The 14,372-nt window shown below is 40.0% G+C and overlaps 1 protein-coding gene across 6 annotated transcripts in view; it reads left to right on the top strand.

Annotated features, from left to right (window-relative positions):
• Window positions 1-14,372, top strand: part of vps54 (VPS54 subunit of GARP complex) — a 99,031-nt gene that overhangs the window by 43,256 nt on the left and 41,403 nt on the right. For all 6 annotated transcript variants that reach the window (XM_073051208.1, XM_073051209.1, XM_073051205.1 and 3 more), the window contains 3 exons: window positions 939-1,035; window positions 1,846-2,186; window positions 8,657-8,786. In XM_073051208.1, coding sequence (XP_072907309.1) covers window positions 939-1,035; window positions 1,846-2,186; window positions 8,657-8,786 — 568 coding nt within the window. The remainder of the gene's footprint in view (window positions 1-938; window positions 1,036-1,845; window positions 2,187-8,656; window positions 8,787-14,372) is intronic.

Below are 14,372 nucleotides of genomic sequence, written 5' to 3'. Positions count from 1 at the left end.
GCTGCCTACTTAGTTTAAACTATATTTGTTTTCTGTACTACATCGCGGGATGCTATGACGTCACACCCGGTTTCGCGGTGTCTTGTGGGAAAATGCCGGTTTGCGATGAAACGGGACGGAGGGGGGGAGCACATTACGCGAGCGGCTTTGGATCTGAGCGAAAACGCTGCTTTTAAGTTAAAGGTGATCAATAACTTTTCCTGGTAGGCTGCAATATATATATTTTTTTACCAGTCGTTAGGAGATATTGGAATGTTGTTCAGTAAAGAAGTATACGCAACGTATATTTAAAAGTAGCCGCGTACGGGCACGGTTCGAAAAAAAGCATTTGCAATATGTATTTGTTTTTGTTACCATATGGATTTAATTAAAAGTTAAAAAAATCCTCACGTGTAATATCTTTCTGTGTAAATATCTCATATTACAACGTGGGACACCTGCGGCCGAAAATCCGGTGCGGCCTAAAATCCGATGCGGCCTTTACAATTAAAAAAATGATTTTATTTCTAAAATTAGAGCCAGCGGCTTTTAATCAGGTGCGCTCTGTAGTCCGGAATCTACGGTAATATAGATTTATAATGATATTTAAGAAAATGTCTCTTTGTTCCCCTTGGTTATTCCACAAACAAAAATCAGCCAGTCTTTCTGTGCATTAACTCTGGAATACTTCAGTCAAATGCAGTAATGGTTTGTTTAAAGAATGTAAGGTACAGGAGCAGAATTAGATCACCCAGCGCCTCAACAATGCTCTGCAGTGTTAGTTCAGTTGTTGCTGCTGCTGTAAAACTGGACAAGCTATTAATTTTATTATCTTTCCTCAACACCAAGCAGTGATCAATAATCATTTTCAATCTAAGGTTTTCATGTTCTCAGAATGTATTCCCATAAGCTTACATGAATAAAAGAAATACTAATCTATCAGTATCTACCTTTTTAAGGCTCGCAGATCAGATGCGAATGCTGAGTTTTCCTCAGTGGTTGGATCTTCTGAAAAATATCTTTTCAAGCTTTATTAATTTTCTGAAGCGAGTTAAGGTAAGCCTTAGGTACACTTAGGATGTTTTAAAATCCATCTTTTAACAATTTGTGCTCAAAGAAAAGTCAGTAATGCCCACGTAATTGACATTGGCCACCACTGTGACCTTTAGATTTTAAAGTTATGAACGGTGCAATAGAATTGCAGTTTATTTTTGACATGGATGGTGGTTAAACTTGAGTAATACACAGACTGCTTATTCTTGTCATGTTTTATTTTAACTATTGTTGAAATATATGTAGAAGAGTTGAATAAACTAAGATTTATTGATTATTTGCTTTTCAGTCCTATATTTATATTACGTAATGGTTAATTGGAACTGTTTTCAGGTATTGTCAGTTGAATGACTCCTATACATTTACTTCCAAATAAATTAACAGATGTTTACATTTAAAATATTAATTTTAATTCATTGATGGGATGTGACATAACTGGTGATGCCAGCATTTGCTGTCCATCCTTAATGGTCCTAAATTGAGGAGGCAGTTAACAGTCAACCATGCTAGTAGAGCTAGTTGCATATTGTCCAAGCAGATTAAGGAAGACAGATTTTCTTTGTGCAGGAACTTCCATGAACCAGGTGTGTCTATCAAACAATCCAGTGGTTTCATGATTATTATTATAACAGGGACCATTTTTAAAATCCAAGTTTGTTTAATTTGTTAAAGTAAAGTTCTTCAGATGTCAAAATGGGATTTGAGCTTGTATTTCTGAAACTGACCCAGACAGTCCTGGTGATGTAACTATACTCTAGGCAGATTAGGCTATAAATACAGAATGGTGTATACCTGATATATTTGTCTTTGCAGGCAACCCTGGTTACCATCCGTCGAGTTGTTTTCCTGGTATTGGACAAAAATCAGGAAAAGACCAGGGAACTGGAAGCTGTTTCTTGTAAGAAAACTACTGGTTTGGGTCATAGTCTGGATACAGAAGTGGCTTATTTGACTCATGAAGGCATGTTTATTAGTGATGCATATAATGAGAAAGAACTAACTTCATCAGAAATAGAAACTGACCCACAGAGGACAACCTTTCAAAACAATGATGCATATGGCAGTGATTCAGCTTCTGAAGTGGAATGCACCACTGATTCATCATCCAGTAAGGAGCACACATCTTCAGAAACGCCAGGGGGATTAGAACTCATGTAAGTTTTTTTTTCCTGATCTTACTGTGTGTGCCTGAAGTGATTAACTTTGTTTTTCTCTCTCTTATTTTGTGCACATCTAAGTCACTTTAACAACATAAAATCTCCCAGCACAAAGTGGTCATTTGGCTCATTATGCCTGTGCTTGCTTTTGGGAAGAACTCTTAAGTTAGTCCTACTCATGCAAATTTAAACTCAACAAGGGAACCAAGGAAAGGAAAGCCAGTGTACTGCATCACTGATTATATCCAGTTTTTGTTTTGCTTTGCTTTCCTAATTTCATGCATTTGTCATTTTACTTAAAGAATAGGATTACTTCCGTGGTTGTGTTTCAATGCTCTCTAGTTAGTGCTCCATTGAGCTTTTAACTTGTATTCCCTTTAAGTTGTAAATGTTCCATTGGTACTGGCATGTTTGTGGCATGTGGCTGATGCCTGACTGTTGTTCAGGACTGTTGTTCATTAGCTGTTTCATTTGCTGAGGAATTGTGAATAGAAATGTATATTGTGCAGATGCTCCCACATCTAACTTCCTGATGGAAGGAGATGGGGATGTTTTGGCCATCTTCTCCAAGGAACTCTGCTGAAATATCCTGGGGCTGGAGTGATTAACAGCCACAACCACCTTCCTACGTGTGAGGTATGATTTCAGCAACTCAGGTGTTTTTTCACCGATGCCCAGTGATTTTGGTTTTGAGTGTTCTTTGATACCACACTATGAAATGCAAATATTGAGGACAGTCCCTACTATCTTGCTTCTAGATTTCCTCTTCTTTTGGTCCATGTTTGTGATGATGCTAGAATTTCTAAGAGCATTGTGCATCCATTCAGAATAAATGTTCTGACAAGGTTGGAATAAAGTTAATAAATTGGGTTTTTGGATCATTGTAGCCAAAATTGTAGCTTTCAAACAAAAAATAATTTCTAGGTTGTGTCTCAATTCCCATTGTACATCAAAGGAGTTTCTGTTTTATATATTCATATAAATTCATATATTCATTAGCTGAACCAGCAGCTAATTGCCCTCTCAAATGCCCTCGAGAAGGTGGTGGTGAACTGCACTTCTTGAACTGCTGTAGTCTTTACAGTGTAAGTACGTTCACAATATTGTTGGGAAGACAGTTCCCAGACTTTGAGCTGGTGGTGGTGAAGGAATAACAAAATATTTTAGAGTCAAGATGATGTTTGGCTTGGAGTGAAAGTTTCTGGTTGTGGTGTTCCCATGTTGCCCGAGACCATCTAACTGGTCGAACTCGAAAGGTATTGTGTAAGTGTCTTGGTGAGTTACTGTATTGCATCCCATAGAGGGTAAAGATTGCTGCTACAATGTACTGGTGGTGTAGTGAGTTAATGGTTGGGATGAGTGCCTATCAAGCACTATCTTTGTAGTGTTGAACTCTTCTTGCATTCTTGAGGCTGAACTCATCCAGGCACAAGAGAGTGTTGACTTGAGCCTTGTAGATGGTGGACAGGCTTCAATTATACCAGTACCCAAGAAGAATGTGGTGACCTTCCTCAATGACCATCGTCCAGAAACACATACCCATAGTGATTAAGTGTTTTGAAAGGTTGGTGACGAAAATGGCAACTAATGTCTGAGAAGTGACTGGATCTGCTGCAATTTGCCTACAGGCACATGAGGTTCTCAGCAAATGCAGTTTCATTTGGCTCTTCACTCAATCCTGAAACATCGGGACAACAAAGGTGCATACACCAGAATGTTCTTTATCGACTACAGCACAACAGTCAATTCTATCATCCCATCAAAACTGATCAATGAACTCCTAGAACTTGTCCTCAATATCTTCTTGTGAAATTGGGTCCTCATTTCCTCACTTGCAGACCCCAATTAGTTCAGATTAGCAACAACATCTCCTCCGCAATCTCCATCAGCACAGATGCACCACAAGCCTGTGTGCTTAGCTTTCTGCTCTCCTCTCTTTACGCTTATGACTGTGTAGCTAAGCACAACTCCATTGCTATATTCAGGTTTGCTGACAACACCACTGTCAATGACCAAATCAAAGGTGGTGATGAATCAGCATATAGGAGGGAAATTGACAATTTAACTGAGTGGTGCCACAGCAACAAGCTCTTACTGGATGTCAGCAAGACCAAAGAGCTGATTATTGATTTCAGGAGGAGAAAACTAAAGGTTCATGAGCCAGTCCTCATCGGAGGATTGAAGTTCATCATCAAACAAACATTTCCATAAGATGTATTTCAGACATTGTACATATATATCATATAATCATATATTATCACAAATCTCCACAAAATATTTGTCTGAGGTACACACTTATAGAAAAGAATGGAAAGAAAAAACAAGCAAAAGGAAAGAACTATATACAAGTAGGGAGTGATTTTTTTTTTACAACAGATTCATTGATTTGTGAGAATAAAATCAGGCCTATGAGGAATTATGTAGTTAAACCATTTTTCCCAGTATGAATCAAATTGTTCCAAATTGGATAAAATTCTCTTGCGTTTGATTGGATTTAATAGCCCATTGAAGTTAAAAGAAATGAATTTTACCTTGTCCTTAACCATCTGTATTTATCTGTCAATGTATCATTGAAATTAGAATAAAACATAATCGATCTGCTCCCTGAACAAATAAGAACCAAGAAACGCAAATAATAACAAAAATGGCAACGAACGTGTGATTCCAAGTGTAACGTTCTCGCTCAGGTGTGAAGTAACGCCGAGGTAAACGTCGAGATAAACCAGAATCAATGCAAACGAGACCGCAGTAAGATTAACCATTTACTGTTCACTCTTCACATTAACGCATGGTGAAAACTGTTGAAAAACAATACAAGATTGGTACAGTGTTTGTTTCCTTCTAAATATCACATTTGCATTGTGAATACTTGCAAAGGTAAAACTACAATAACTACATTACATTAAAGTGCAGCATACAGTCAGAATCTAGCTGCTCCATTGGCTGCTTTAGATACACTTCAAATACAAACTATCCCGACTCTTTAACTGACGAAAAGGTAAACCTTACCGACCGTCGTTACTTTTAACAGAATCGGCGTTAACATTTTAACTCAAAATACCGATTATCTAATGACTTACAGCGTTGCTTTCACTGTGTCTTTGGTGCATAGAGAGACCCTAGTCAGCGTTATGGTGGCACATGTGAGTGACCCCCACCCTTGCGTGAATCTCAAACCGGTAATTTCCCACAAGACGCGGCGAACCCGGATGTGACGTCATCGCAGCCGCGATGTATTACAGACAAATCAATTGATTTAAACAATCCTAACTTTAACTAACAAAATGCTAACAAATTACTACGCGAAAATATTATAAACTAAATAACTGCCATAAAGGCAGCACACCAAGGCTAAGGTCTCTAGTAGATGACCCTGCGTTGAGCTAGAGGAAATGTCTAGCTGTGGGGGATAACCCCTCTTACTTGTGAGTTGAGGGCCCCCATTGCAGTATTCATAAAAGTCAGTGAACAAATCCATTACACAGAAAAGATTTCCCTGTGTACTCCTATATATGCAAATATGCTCACACACAAATATATATATATATATACACACATACACACATATATATTCTCATTTTGGTGGGGAAAAAGGAGTAAGTGAGTGAATAAAGAATAACAACTAAGTAATATAAAATCCACATTATAATAAGTATTTCTCGAGATAGGTATATCACCGTGTACTTCTGCTTCTGTTTAGCTTCTCAACATTTTTAAAGTTAGTCGAACCTTAAGGCTCTTATGAAGGGGGTGAGGACTGTCTTTGGGGAAACTCCCGGTCTCTTCCTGATATATTTCTCTCGGCCTCCTCCCATCTCCTGCCTTCTCGATTCTCGCACTATTTCCCAAGCGGAGCGGCATAATTCCTCAGTCAGGCTTTCTCTTGGTTTGATCACACTGATGGGCAACTCTCTGGCCTTCATGTCCGTAGTCGCCTCTTCCACTGTCTAGTACAACTGCGTCCCGTTGTCATAAAACACTCAAAGTTTAGCAGGGTACGGAGTTTGAAATCTACTTTTTTTTTGCTTTAGTACTTGCTTTACTTAAGAGTATTCTTTGCGTTTCTGCAGGACTGCGGGGGGGGGGGTAATCTTGGTCGAAATATATTAATTTATCGTCGTAAAACACTCTTCTTACCCCAGGCCCTTCATAGAATCTCCACCTTGGTGCTGTACCGAAGGAATTTAATTATTATTGAGTGTGGCTTTATATCCCGGGTAGGTTTCAGGACGAGTGCACGATGGGCTCTTTCGACTTCCGGCTTCATAGCTGAGGAAAGATCCAGCGCGTCCCGCGGTAACTTTCCGACAAACTCCGTCATAGACGAGCCCTCTGCTCCTTCAGGAACATTGTAGATTCTGATATTTTTCCGCCGTGATCTTCCCTCCAGGTCAAGCAGTTTACCTTCTTGGTGATGTAATATTTTTATTATCTTACTCAGTATCCGTTCCACGTTTTGAACACGATCTTCCACCTTCTCAATTCGAGTCTCTGCCACCGCTATTTTTTGATTGACACTGGCGAGCTCTGACTTAATATCACGGAGCTGCTGTTTTATATCTTTCTGGAACTCCATTATTTCTTAAAGGATTTCGAATATATTCGCCGCTTCGCCTGAACGAGGCCCAGCATCCACCTCGCTAGCACGCAGTCAGGTAGGAGAGCCACTCGCTGCACTCCTCTCGGTCGCTGGCTCCGCAGTGTTGCTTTTTCTATTTCCATTCCTTTTCCCCATTCTTGCCCCTCATTACAGTTCAAATATTTTTTGAAAAATATTATATTTGATGGGTTAACGGGGCTTAATACGTGTTTTTCCAGAGGAGCTAGTGACTTAAGCTGCCATTCTCAATGATGACGTCACTGGAAACTCGAGAGTCAGCAATTTTAAATTCCTCTGTGTTATTATTTTGGCTAATAATGGGCCCTGCACGTAAGAGCAATTATGAAGAAAGCACTGCAGCACATCTATTTCCTTAGGAGTTTGTGAAGATTTGGAAACTTCTATAGATGTGCAGTGGAGAGTATACTGGCTACATCACTGGCTGAATGGAAAATTCTTAAAAAAGTAGTGTATATGGCCCAGCTTATCACAGTCAAAGCCCTCCCCACAATTGAGCACATGTACATGAAATACTGATGCAGGAAAGAGTCATCCATCATCAAGGACCCCCACCACCCAGGACATGTTCTCTTTTCAGTGCTGCCATCAAGAAGAAGGTACAGGAGCTTCAGGACTCCCCACCAGATTCAGGAACAGTTACTAGACTTGAATCAAAACCAGTAACTTCACTTGCCCCATTAGTGAACTGTTTCAACAACAACTGGACTCGCTTTCAAGCACTCTTCACCTCATGTTCTCAATATTGATTATTTATTTATTGTTATTATTTCTTACTTTTTGCATTTGCACAGCTTGTTATGTTTTGCCCACTGGTTGAACGCCCAAGTTTTGCGGTCTTTCATTGATTCTGTTATGGTTATTATTCTCTGGATTTATTGGGTATGCCCACACAAAAATGAATTTTGGGGTTGTATATGTGACATTTAAGTACTTTGATAATAAATTTACTTTGAATTTTGAGTTACTCGCCACAGGATCCCTAATGTTTGCTGTTGTGTGCTGGGGTAGCAGACACCAACAGAATTAACAAACTCATTTGCAAGGCCAGTGATGTTGTGGGGGTGGAACTGGACTCTCAGACGGTGGTGTCTGAAAAGAGGATGCTGTCCAACTTGCATGCCATCTTGGACAATGTCTCCCATCCACTCCATAATGTACTGGTTAGGCACAGGTGTACGTTCAGCCAGAGACTCATTCCACCGAGATGCAACACTGAGTGTCATAGGAAGTCACTCCTATCTGTGGCCATCAAACTTTACAATTCCTCCCTTGGAGTGTCAGACATTCTGAGCCAATAGGCTGGTCCTGGACTTACTTCCACTTGGCGTAATTTACTTAATATTTAATTATTTCTGGTTTTTATTTTGCTGTATTTCTACTCTATTCTTGGTTGGTGCAACTGTAACGAAACCCAGTTTCCCTTGGGATCAATAAAGTATGTCTGTCTGTCTTTGACTTGCTCTTGTGGCTTTATTTTGCATTTGGCTACTCCAGTTAATTTTCTGATCATTAGTAAACCCATAGTGGGGGATACAGTGATGGCAAAACCATTATATGTGAATTGGAATTTCATTTTCCTTTACTCATTTTGAAGGTACCTTGTACATAAGTAATGAACTTTAACTTTTGCTGTTAGTTATCATGGGTTGTGGAATACAAGCAATGTGAGATCATTCAACATCCATGTTGGCTTAGTCTTAAACTTGGGTAATATATAGTCATTGGAAAGTTGTACCCTCCAAAAAGGAGAACAATGTTTTGAAAGAGAAAGAAAGAATATATTTTTTATATTTCTTCACTAAAATTGTTTCTGAAAGTTTGTACTAAGTCCCATTTTTGATTTCAGGGTCAGTGATGACTCACGACTTACAGAATTAGAACTTGGCAGAGTTGCCAACAATATTCAAGAACTTCTGTGCAATGCTTCCGACATCTGCCATGATCGGTGTGTTAAGTTCCTTATGGCTAGAGCTAAGGTAATTTGCTTTTCAGTTCTATGTCATAGTCGCATTAAAATTGTAACTTTATGTGTGAACGTGACCCTACATCAAATAAGCAATTTAATGATCTAAGCCTTACTTCTCTAGAGTTTTAAGCCTTCTTATTTTCTCCCTTGCGCTTTTTAGTAATTATATGAAATCTTTCTCCTCAATTCACTTGTACTGTATTTTACCAACGATATTGTAATCACTTTCTGGGAAAAATTGATTTCTAATTGCCATTATTTTCATTGTACAGACCTAATTGGATTTAAATATAATTTAAGTTTAAATTCTGTAGTTTGTCAATTGCCACAGTGCTCTAAAGTTTGAAATACCAAATAAATCATTTACATAAGCCTGCAATATGTAAATATTTGGACTTGTGGTCAGACTTGTATTTTTAATGTGTTTTTTATGTACTCTCATTGTGATTCATGTATCACTTGCTCTTTGATAAGCTGTGTTGCTCTGTACTAACTAATCCTACAGACAGTGTACCCTAAGTATAAACCTCAAACTGATGATGATTTCTCAATCTTTGTGAACGTGCTTCCTTCAGGACGTTTGGCCATTTCTGATCTGATATTCAGCACTACTCTAACTTCAGTGTTGTTCTGCCTCCATTTTGTTGGTCTGTTGGTTGACTGTGTTTGCAATTTGTCCTCCTAGTTGTCTGATGATCTCTCTCCTAAATAGTTAATGTTATAAAAGCTTCTAGATGATTTCTTCCCACAAGGACCTAGATTCCTATTATTTTTCATCATTGTTAAAAAAGAATTTCCCTGTGGTTATATAATGTGGTAATTTTGTAGACATTTGTCTGAACCCTGGACAGCTACTAACCAAAGTTTGGAGGAGATCTCCTCAGAGCACTAAATCTTTTAAAATGTTAATATTTTGCCATTGATGAGAATTGGTGTAGTTTTGAATGCACCTTCTGTTAACATTGAAACCTTTTGTTAGCAATTAGAAACATAGAACCATAGAAAACCAACAGCACAAAACAGGCCCTTCAGCCCACAATGCTTTGCTGAACGTAATTATTTTAGAAATTACCTAGGGTTACCCATAGCCCTCTAATTTTTCTAAGCTCCATGTACCTATCCAGGAGTCTCTTAAAAGACCCTATCGTATCCGCCTCTACCGCCATCACTGGCAGCCCATTCCACGCCCTGACATCGCAAAAAAAACTTGCACCTGACATCTCCTCTGTACCTACTTCTAAGCACGTTAAAACTGTGCCCTCTTGTGTTAGCCATTTCAACCCTGGGGAAAAGCCTCTTGACTATCCACACAATCAATGTCTGTCTTCAACTTTTCACCTCTATCAGGTCACTTCTCATCCTCCGTCACTCCAAGGAGAAAGTCCAAGTTTACTCAACCTATTCTCATAGGGCATGCTCTCCAATCCAGGCAGCATCATTGCAAATCTCCTCTGCACCCTTACTATAATTTCCACATCCTTCCTGTAGTGAGGTGACCAGAACTGAGCACAGTACTCCAAGTGGGGTCTGACCAGGGTCCTATAAAGCTGTAACATTACCTCTCGTCTCTTAAACTCAATCCCACGGTTGATGAAGGCTAATGCACCATATGCCTTCTTAACCACAGAGTCAACCTGTGCAACAGCTTTGAGTGTCCTATGGACTCGGTCTCCAAGATCGCTCTGATCCTCCACACTACCAAGAGTCTTAACACTAATCCTATATTCTGCCATCATATTTGACCTATCAAAATGAACCACCTCACACTTATCTGGGTTTAACTTAATTTGCCACTTCTCAGCCCAGTTTTGCATCCTATCAATGTCCCACTGTAACCTCTAACAGCCCTCCACAACAGTATCCACAACATCCCCAACCTTTTGTGTCATCAGCAAATTTAATAACCCATCTCTCCACTTCCTCATCCAGGTCATTTATAAAAATCACAAACAGAAGGGTTCTCAGAATAGATTCTTGAGGCACATCACTGGTCACCAACCTCCATGCAGAATATGACCCATCTACAACCACACTTTGCCATCTGTGGGCAAGCCAATTCTGGATCCACAAAGCAAGGTCCCCTTGGATCCCATGCCTCCTTACTTTTTCAATAAGCCTTGCATGGGGTACCTTATCAAATGCCTTGTTGAAATCCAGATACAGTACATCTACTGCTCTTTCTTCATCAATGTGTTTAGTCACATCCTCAAAAAATTCAGTCAGGCTTGTAAGGCACGACCTGCCCTTGACAAAGCCATGCTGACTATTCCTAATGATATTATGCCACTCCAAATGTTCATAGATTCTCCCTCTCAGGATCTTCACCATCAACTTACTAACCACTGAAGTATGACTCACTGGTCTATAATTTCCTGGGTTATCTCCACTCCCTTTCTTGAGTAAAGGAACACGATGTGCAACCCTCCAATCCTCCGGAACCTCTCCCATCCCCATTGATGATGCAAAGATCATCGTCAGAGGCTCAGCAATCTACTCCCTCACCTCCCACAGTAGCCTGGGGTACATCTCATCCGGTCCTGGTAACTTATCCAACTTGATGCTTTCCAAAAACTCCAGCACATCCTCTTTCTTTCTTAATGTCTATATGCTGAAGCTTTTCAGTCCACCGTAAGTCATCCCTACAATCACCATGGTCCTTTTCCGTAGTGAATACTGAAGTGAAGTATTTATTAAGTACCACCGCTATCTCCTCCAGTTCCATACACACATTTCCACTCTCACACTTGATTGGTCCTATTCTCTCACGTCTTATCCTCTTGCTCTTCACATACTTGTGGAATTCTTTGGGGTTTTCCTTAATCCTGCTCACCAAGGCCTTCTCACGGCCCCTTCTGGCTCTCCTGATTTCATTCTTGAGCTCCTTCCTGCTAGCCTTATAATCTTCTAGATCTCTATCATTACCTAGTTTTTTTGAACCTTTCATAAGCTTTTCTTCTTGACTAGATTTTCAACAGCCTTTATACACCACGGTTCCTGTATCCTACCATCGTTTCCATCTCATCGGAACATGCCTATGCAGAATATCACGCAAATATCCCCTGAACATTTGCCACATTTCTGTCGTACATTTCCCCTTACTCCAATTAAACGTTTTACTAGTCTGTTCCTATCCCTCCCCCTCTCGAATGCTATGGTAAAGGAGATAGTGATCATAATTCTGTGTTCGAAATGCTCTTTCACTGAGAGACTTGACACCTGACCCGGTTAATTTCCCAATACCAGATCAAGTACAGCCTCTCCACTTGTAGGCTTATCTACATATTGTTTCAGGAAGCTTTCCTGAACACACCTAACAAACTCCACCCCATCTAAACCGCTTGTTCTAGGGAGATGCCACTCAATATTTTGGAAATTAAAATCTGCCAACATGATGACCCTGTTATTATTACACCTTTCCAGAATCTGTCTTCCTGTCTGCATCTCGATGTCCCTGTTACTATTGGGCTTACTAAAGGGTTTCTACAGTTATATTAATAGCAAAAGGATAGTGAGGGGTAAAATTGGTCCCTTGGAGAATCAGAGTGGACAGCTATGTGTGGAGCCAAAAGAGATGGGGGAGATTTTGAACAATTTCACTAAGGAGAAGGATATTGAATTGTGTAAGGTACGGGAAACAAGTAAGATAGTTATGGAAACTATGATGATTAAAGGAGCAGAAGTACTGGCACTTTTAAAGAATATAAAAGTGGATAAGTCTCTGGGTCCTGACAGGATATTCCCTAGGACCTTGAGGGAAGTAAGTATAGAAATAGCAGGGGCTCTGACAGAAATATTTCAAATGTCATTAGAAACGGGGATGGTGCCGGAGGATTGGCATATTGCTCATGTTGTTACATTGTTTAAAAAGGGTTCTAAGAGTAAAGCTAGCAATTATCGGCCTGTAAGTTTGACATGGTAAATTATTGGAAAGTATTCTTAGAGGTGGTATATATAATTATCTGGATAGACAGGGTCTGATTAGGAACAGTCAACATGGATTTGTGCGTGAAGAGGTTACTAGGAAAGTTGATGAGGGTAAAGCAGTGGATGTTGTCTATATGGACTTCAGTAAGGCCATTGACAAGGTTCCACGTGGAAGGTTAGTTAGGAAGGTTCAATCGTTAGGTATTAATATTGAAGTAGTAAAATGGATTCAACAGTGGCTAGATGGGAGATGCCAGAGAGTAATGGTGGATAACTGTTTTGTCAGGTTGGAAGCCAGTGACTGCTGGTGTGCCTCAGGGATCTGTACTGGGTCCAATTTTGTTTGTCATATACATTAATGATCTGGATGACGGGGTGGTAAATTGGATTAGTAAGTATGCAGATGATACTAAGGTAGGTGGTGTTGTGGATAATGAAGTAGGTTTTCAAAGCTTGCAGAGAGATTTAGGCCAGTTAGAAGAGTGGGCTGAAAGATGGCAGATGGAATTTAATGCTGATAAGTGTGAGATGCTACATTTTGATAGGAATAATCCAAATAGGACATACATGGTAAATGGTAGAGCATTGAGGAATGCAGTAGAACAGAGTGATCTAGGAATAATGGTGCATAGTTCCCTGAAGGTAGAATCTCATGTGGATAGGGTGGTGAAGAAAGCTTTTGGTATGCTGGCCTTTATAAATCAGAGCATTGAGTATAGGAGTTAGGATGTAATGTTGAAATTGTACAAGGCATTGGTGAGGCCAAATTTGGAGAACTGTGTATAGTTCAGGTCACTGAATTATAGGAAAGATGTCAACAAAACAGAGAGAGTACAGAGGAGATTTACTAGAATGTTACCTGGGTTTCAGCACCTAAGTTACAGAGAAAGGTTGAACAAGTTAGGTGTTTATTCTGTGGAGCGTAGAATGTTGAGGGGGGGACTTGATAGAGGTATTTAAAATTATGAAGGGGATAGATAGAGTTGACGTGGATAGGCTTTTTCCATTGAGAGTAGGGGAGATTCAAACAAGAGGACATGAGTTGAGAGTTAGGGGGCAAAAGTTCAGGGGTAACACGAGGGGAACTTCTTTACTCAAAGAGTGGTAGCTGTGTGGAACGAGCTTCCAGTAGAAGTGGTAGAGGCAGGTTGGATATTGACATTTAAAGTAAAATTGGATAGGTATATGGACAGGAAAGGAATGGAGGGTTATGGGCTGAGTGCAGATCGGTGGGACTAGGTGAGAGGAAGCGTTCGGCATGGACTAAAAGGGTCAAGATGACCTGTTTCCGTGCTGTAATTGTTATATGTTATGTTATTGGGTGGTCTATAAAAAACATCCAGTAGAGTTATTGACCCCTCCTGTTCCTAACTTCCACCCACAGAGACTCCATAGACAATCTCTCCATGACTTCCTTCTCTTCTGCAGCCGTGACACTATCTCTGATCAACGTGCCACGCCCCACCTCTTTTGACTCCCTGACCTTTCTGAAACATTTCAAGCCTGGCACTCTAAGTAACCATTCCTGCCCTTGAGCCATCCAAGTCTCAGTAATGGCCACAACATCATAGTTCCAATGGACACATCTGAAGCCATCAATCTGAGTGCATCCCTTCTCTATCACCTGCCTATTCTCCCTCTCACATTGCTTTCTCTATTTGTGAGCCAACTG

The sequence above is a fragment of the Hemitrygon akajei genome, chromosome 7, assembly GCF_048418815.1.
Source record: "Hemitrygon akajei chromosome 7, sHemAka1.3, whole genome shotgun sequence".
NCBI lineage: Eukaryota > Metazoa > Chordata > Chondrichthyes > Myliobatiformes > Dasyatidae > Hemitrygon > Hemitrygon akajei.
Note: the sequence above shows the minus strand (reverse complement) of the source record. Positions and strands in the feature narration are given on the sequence as shown.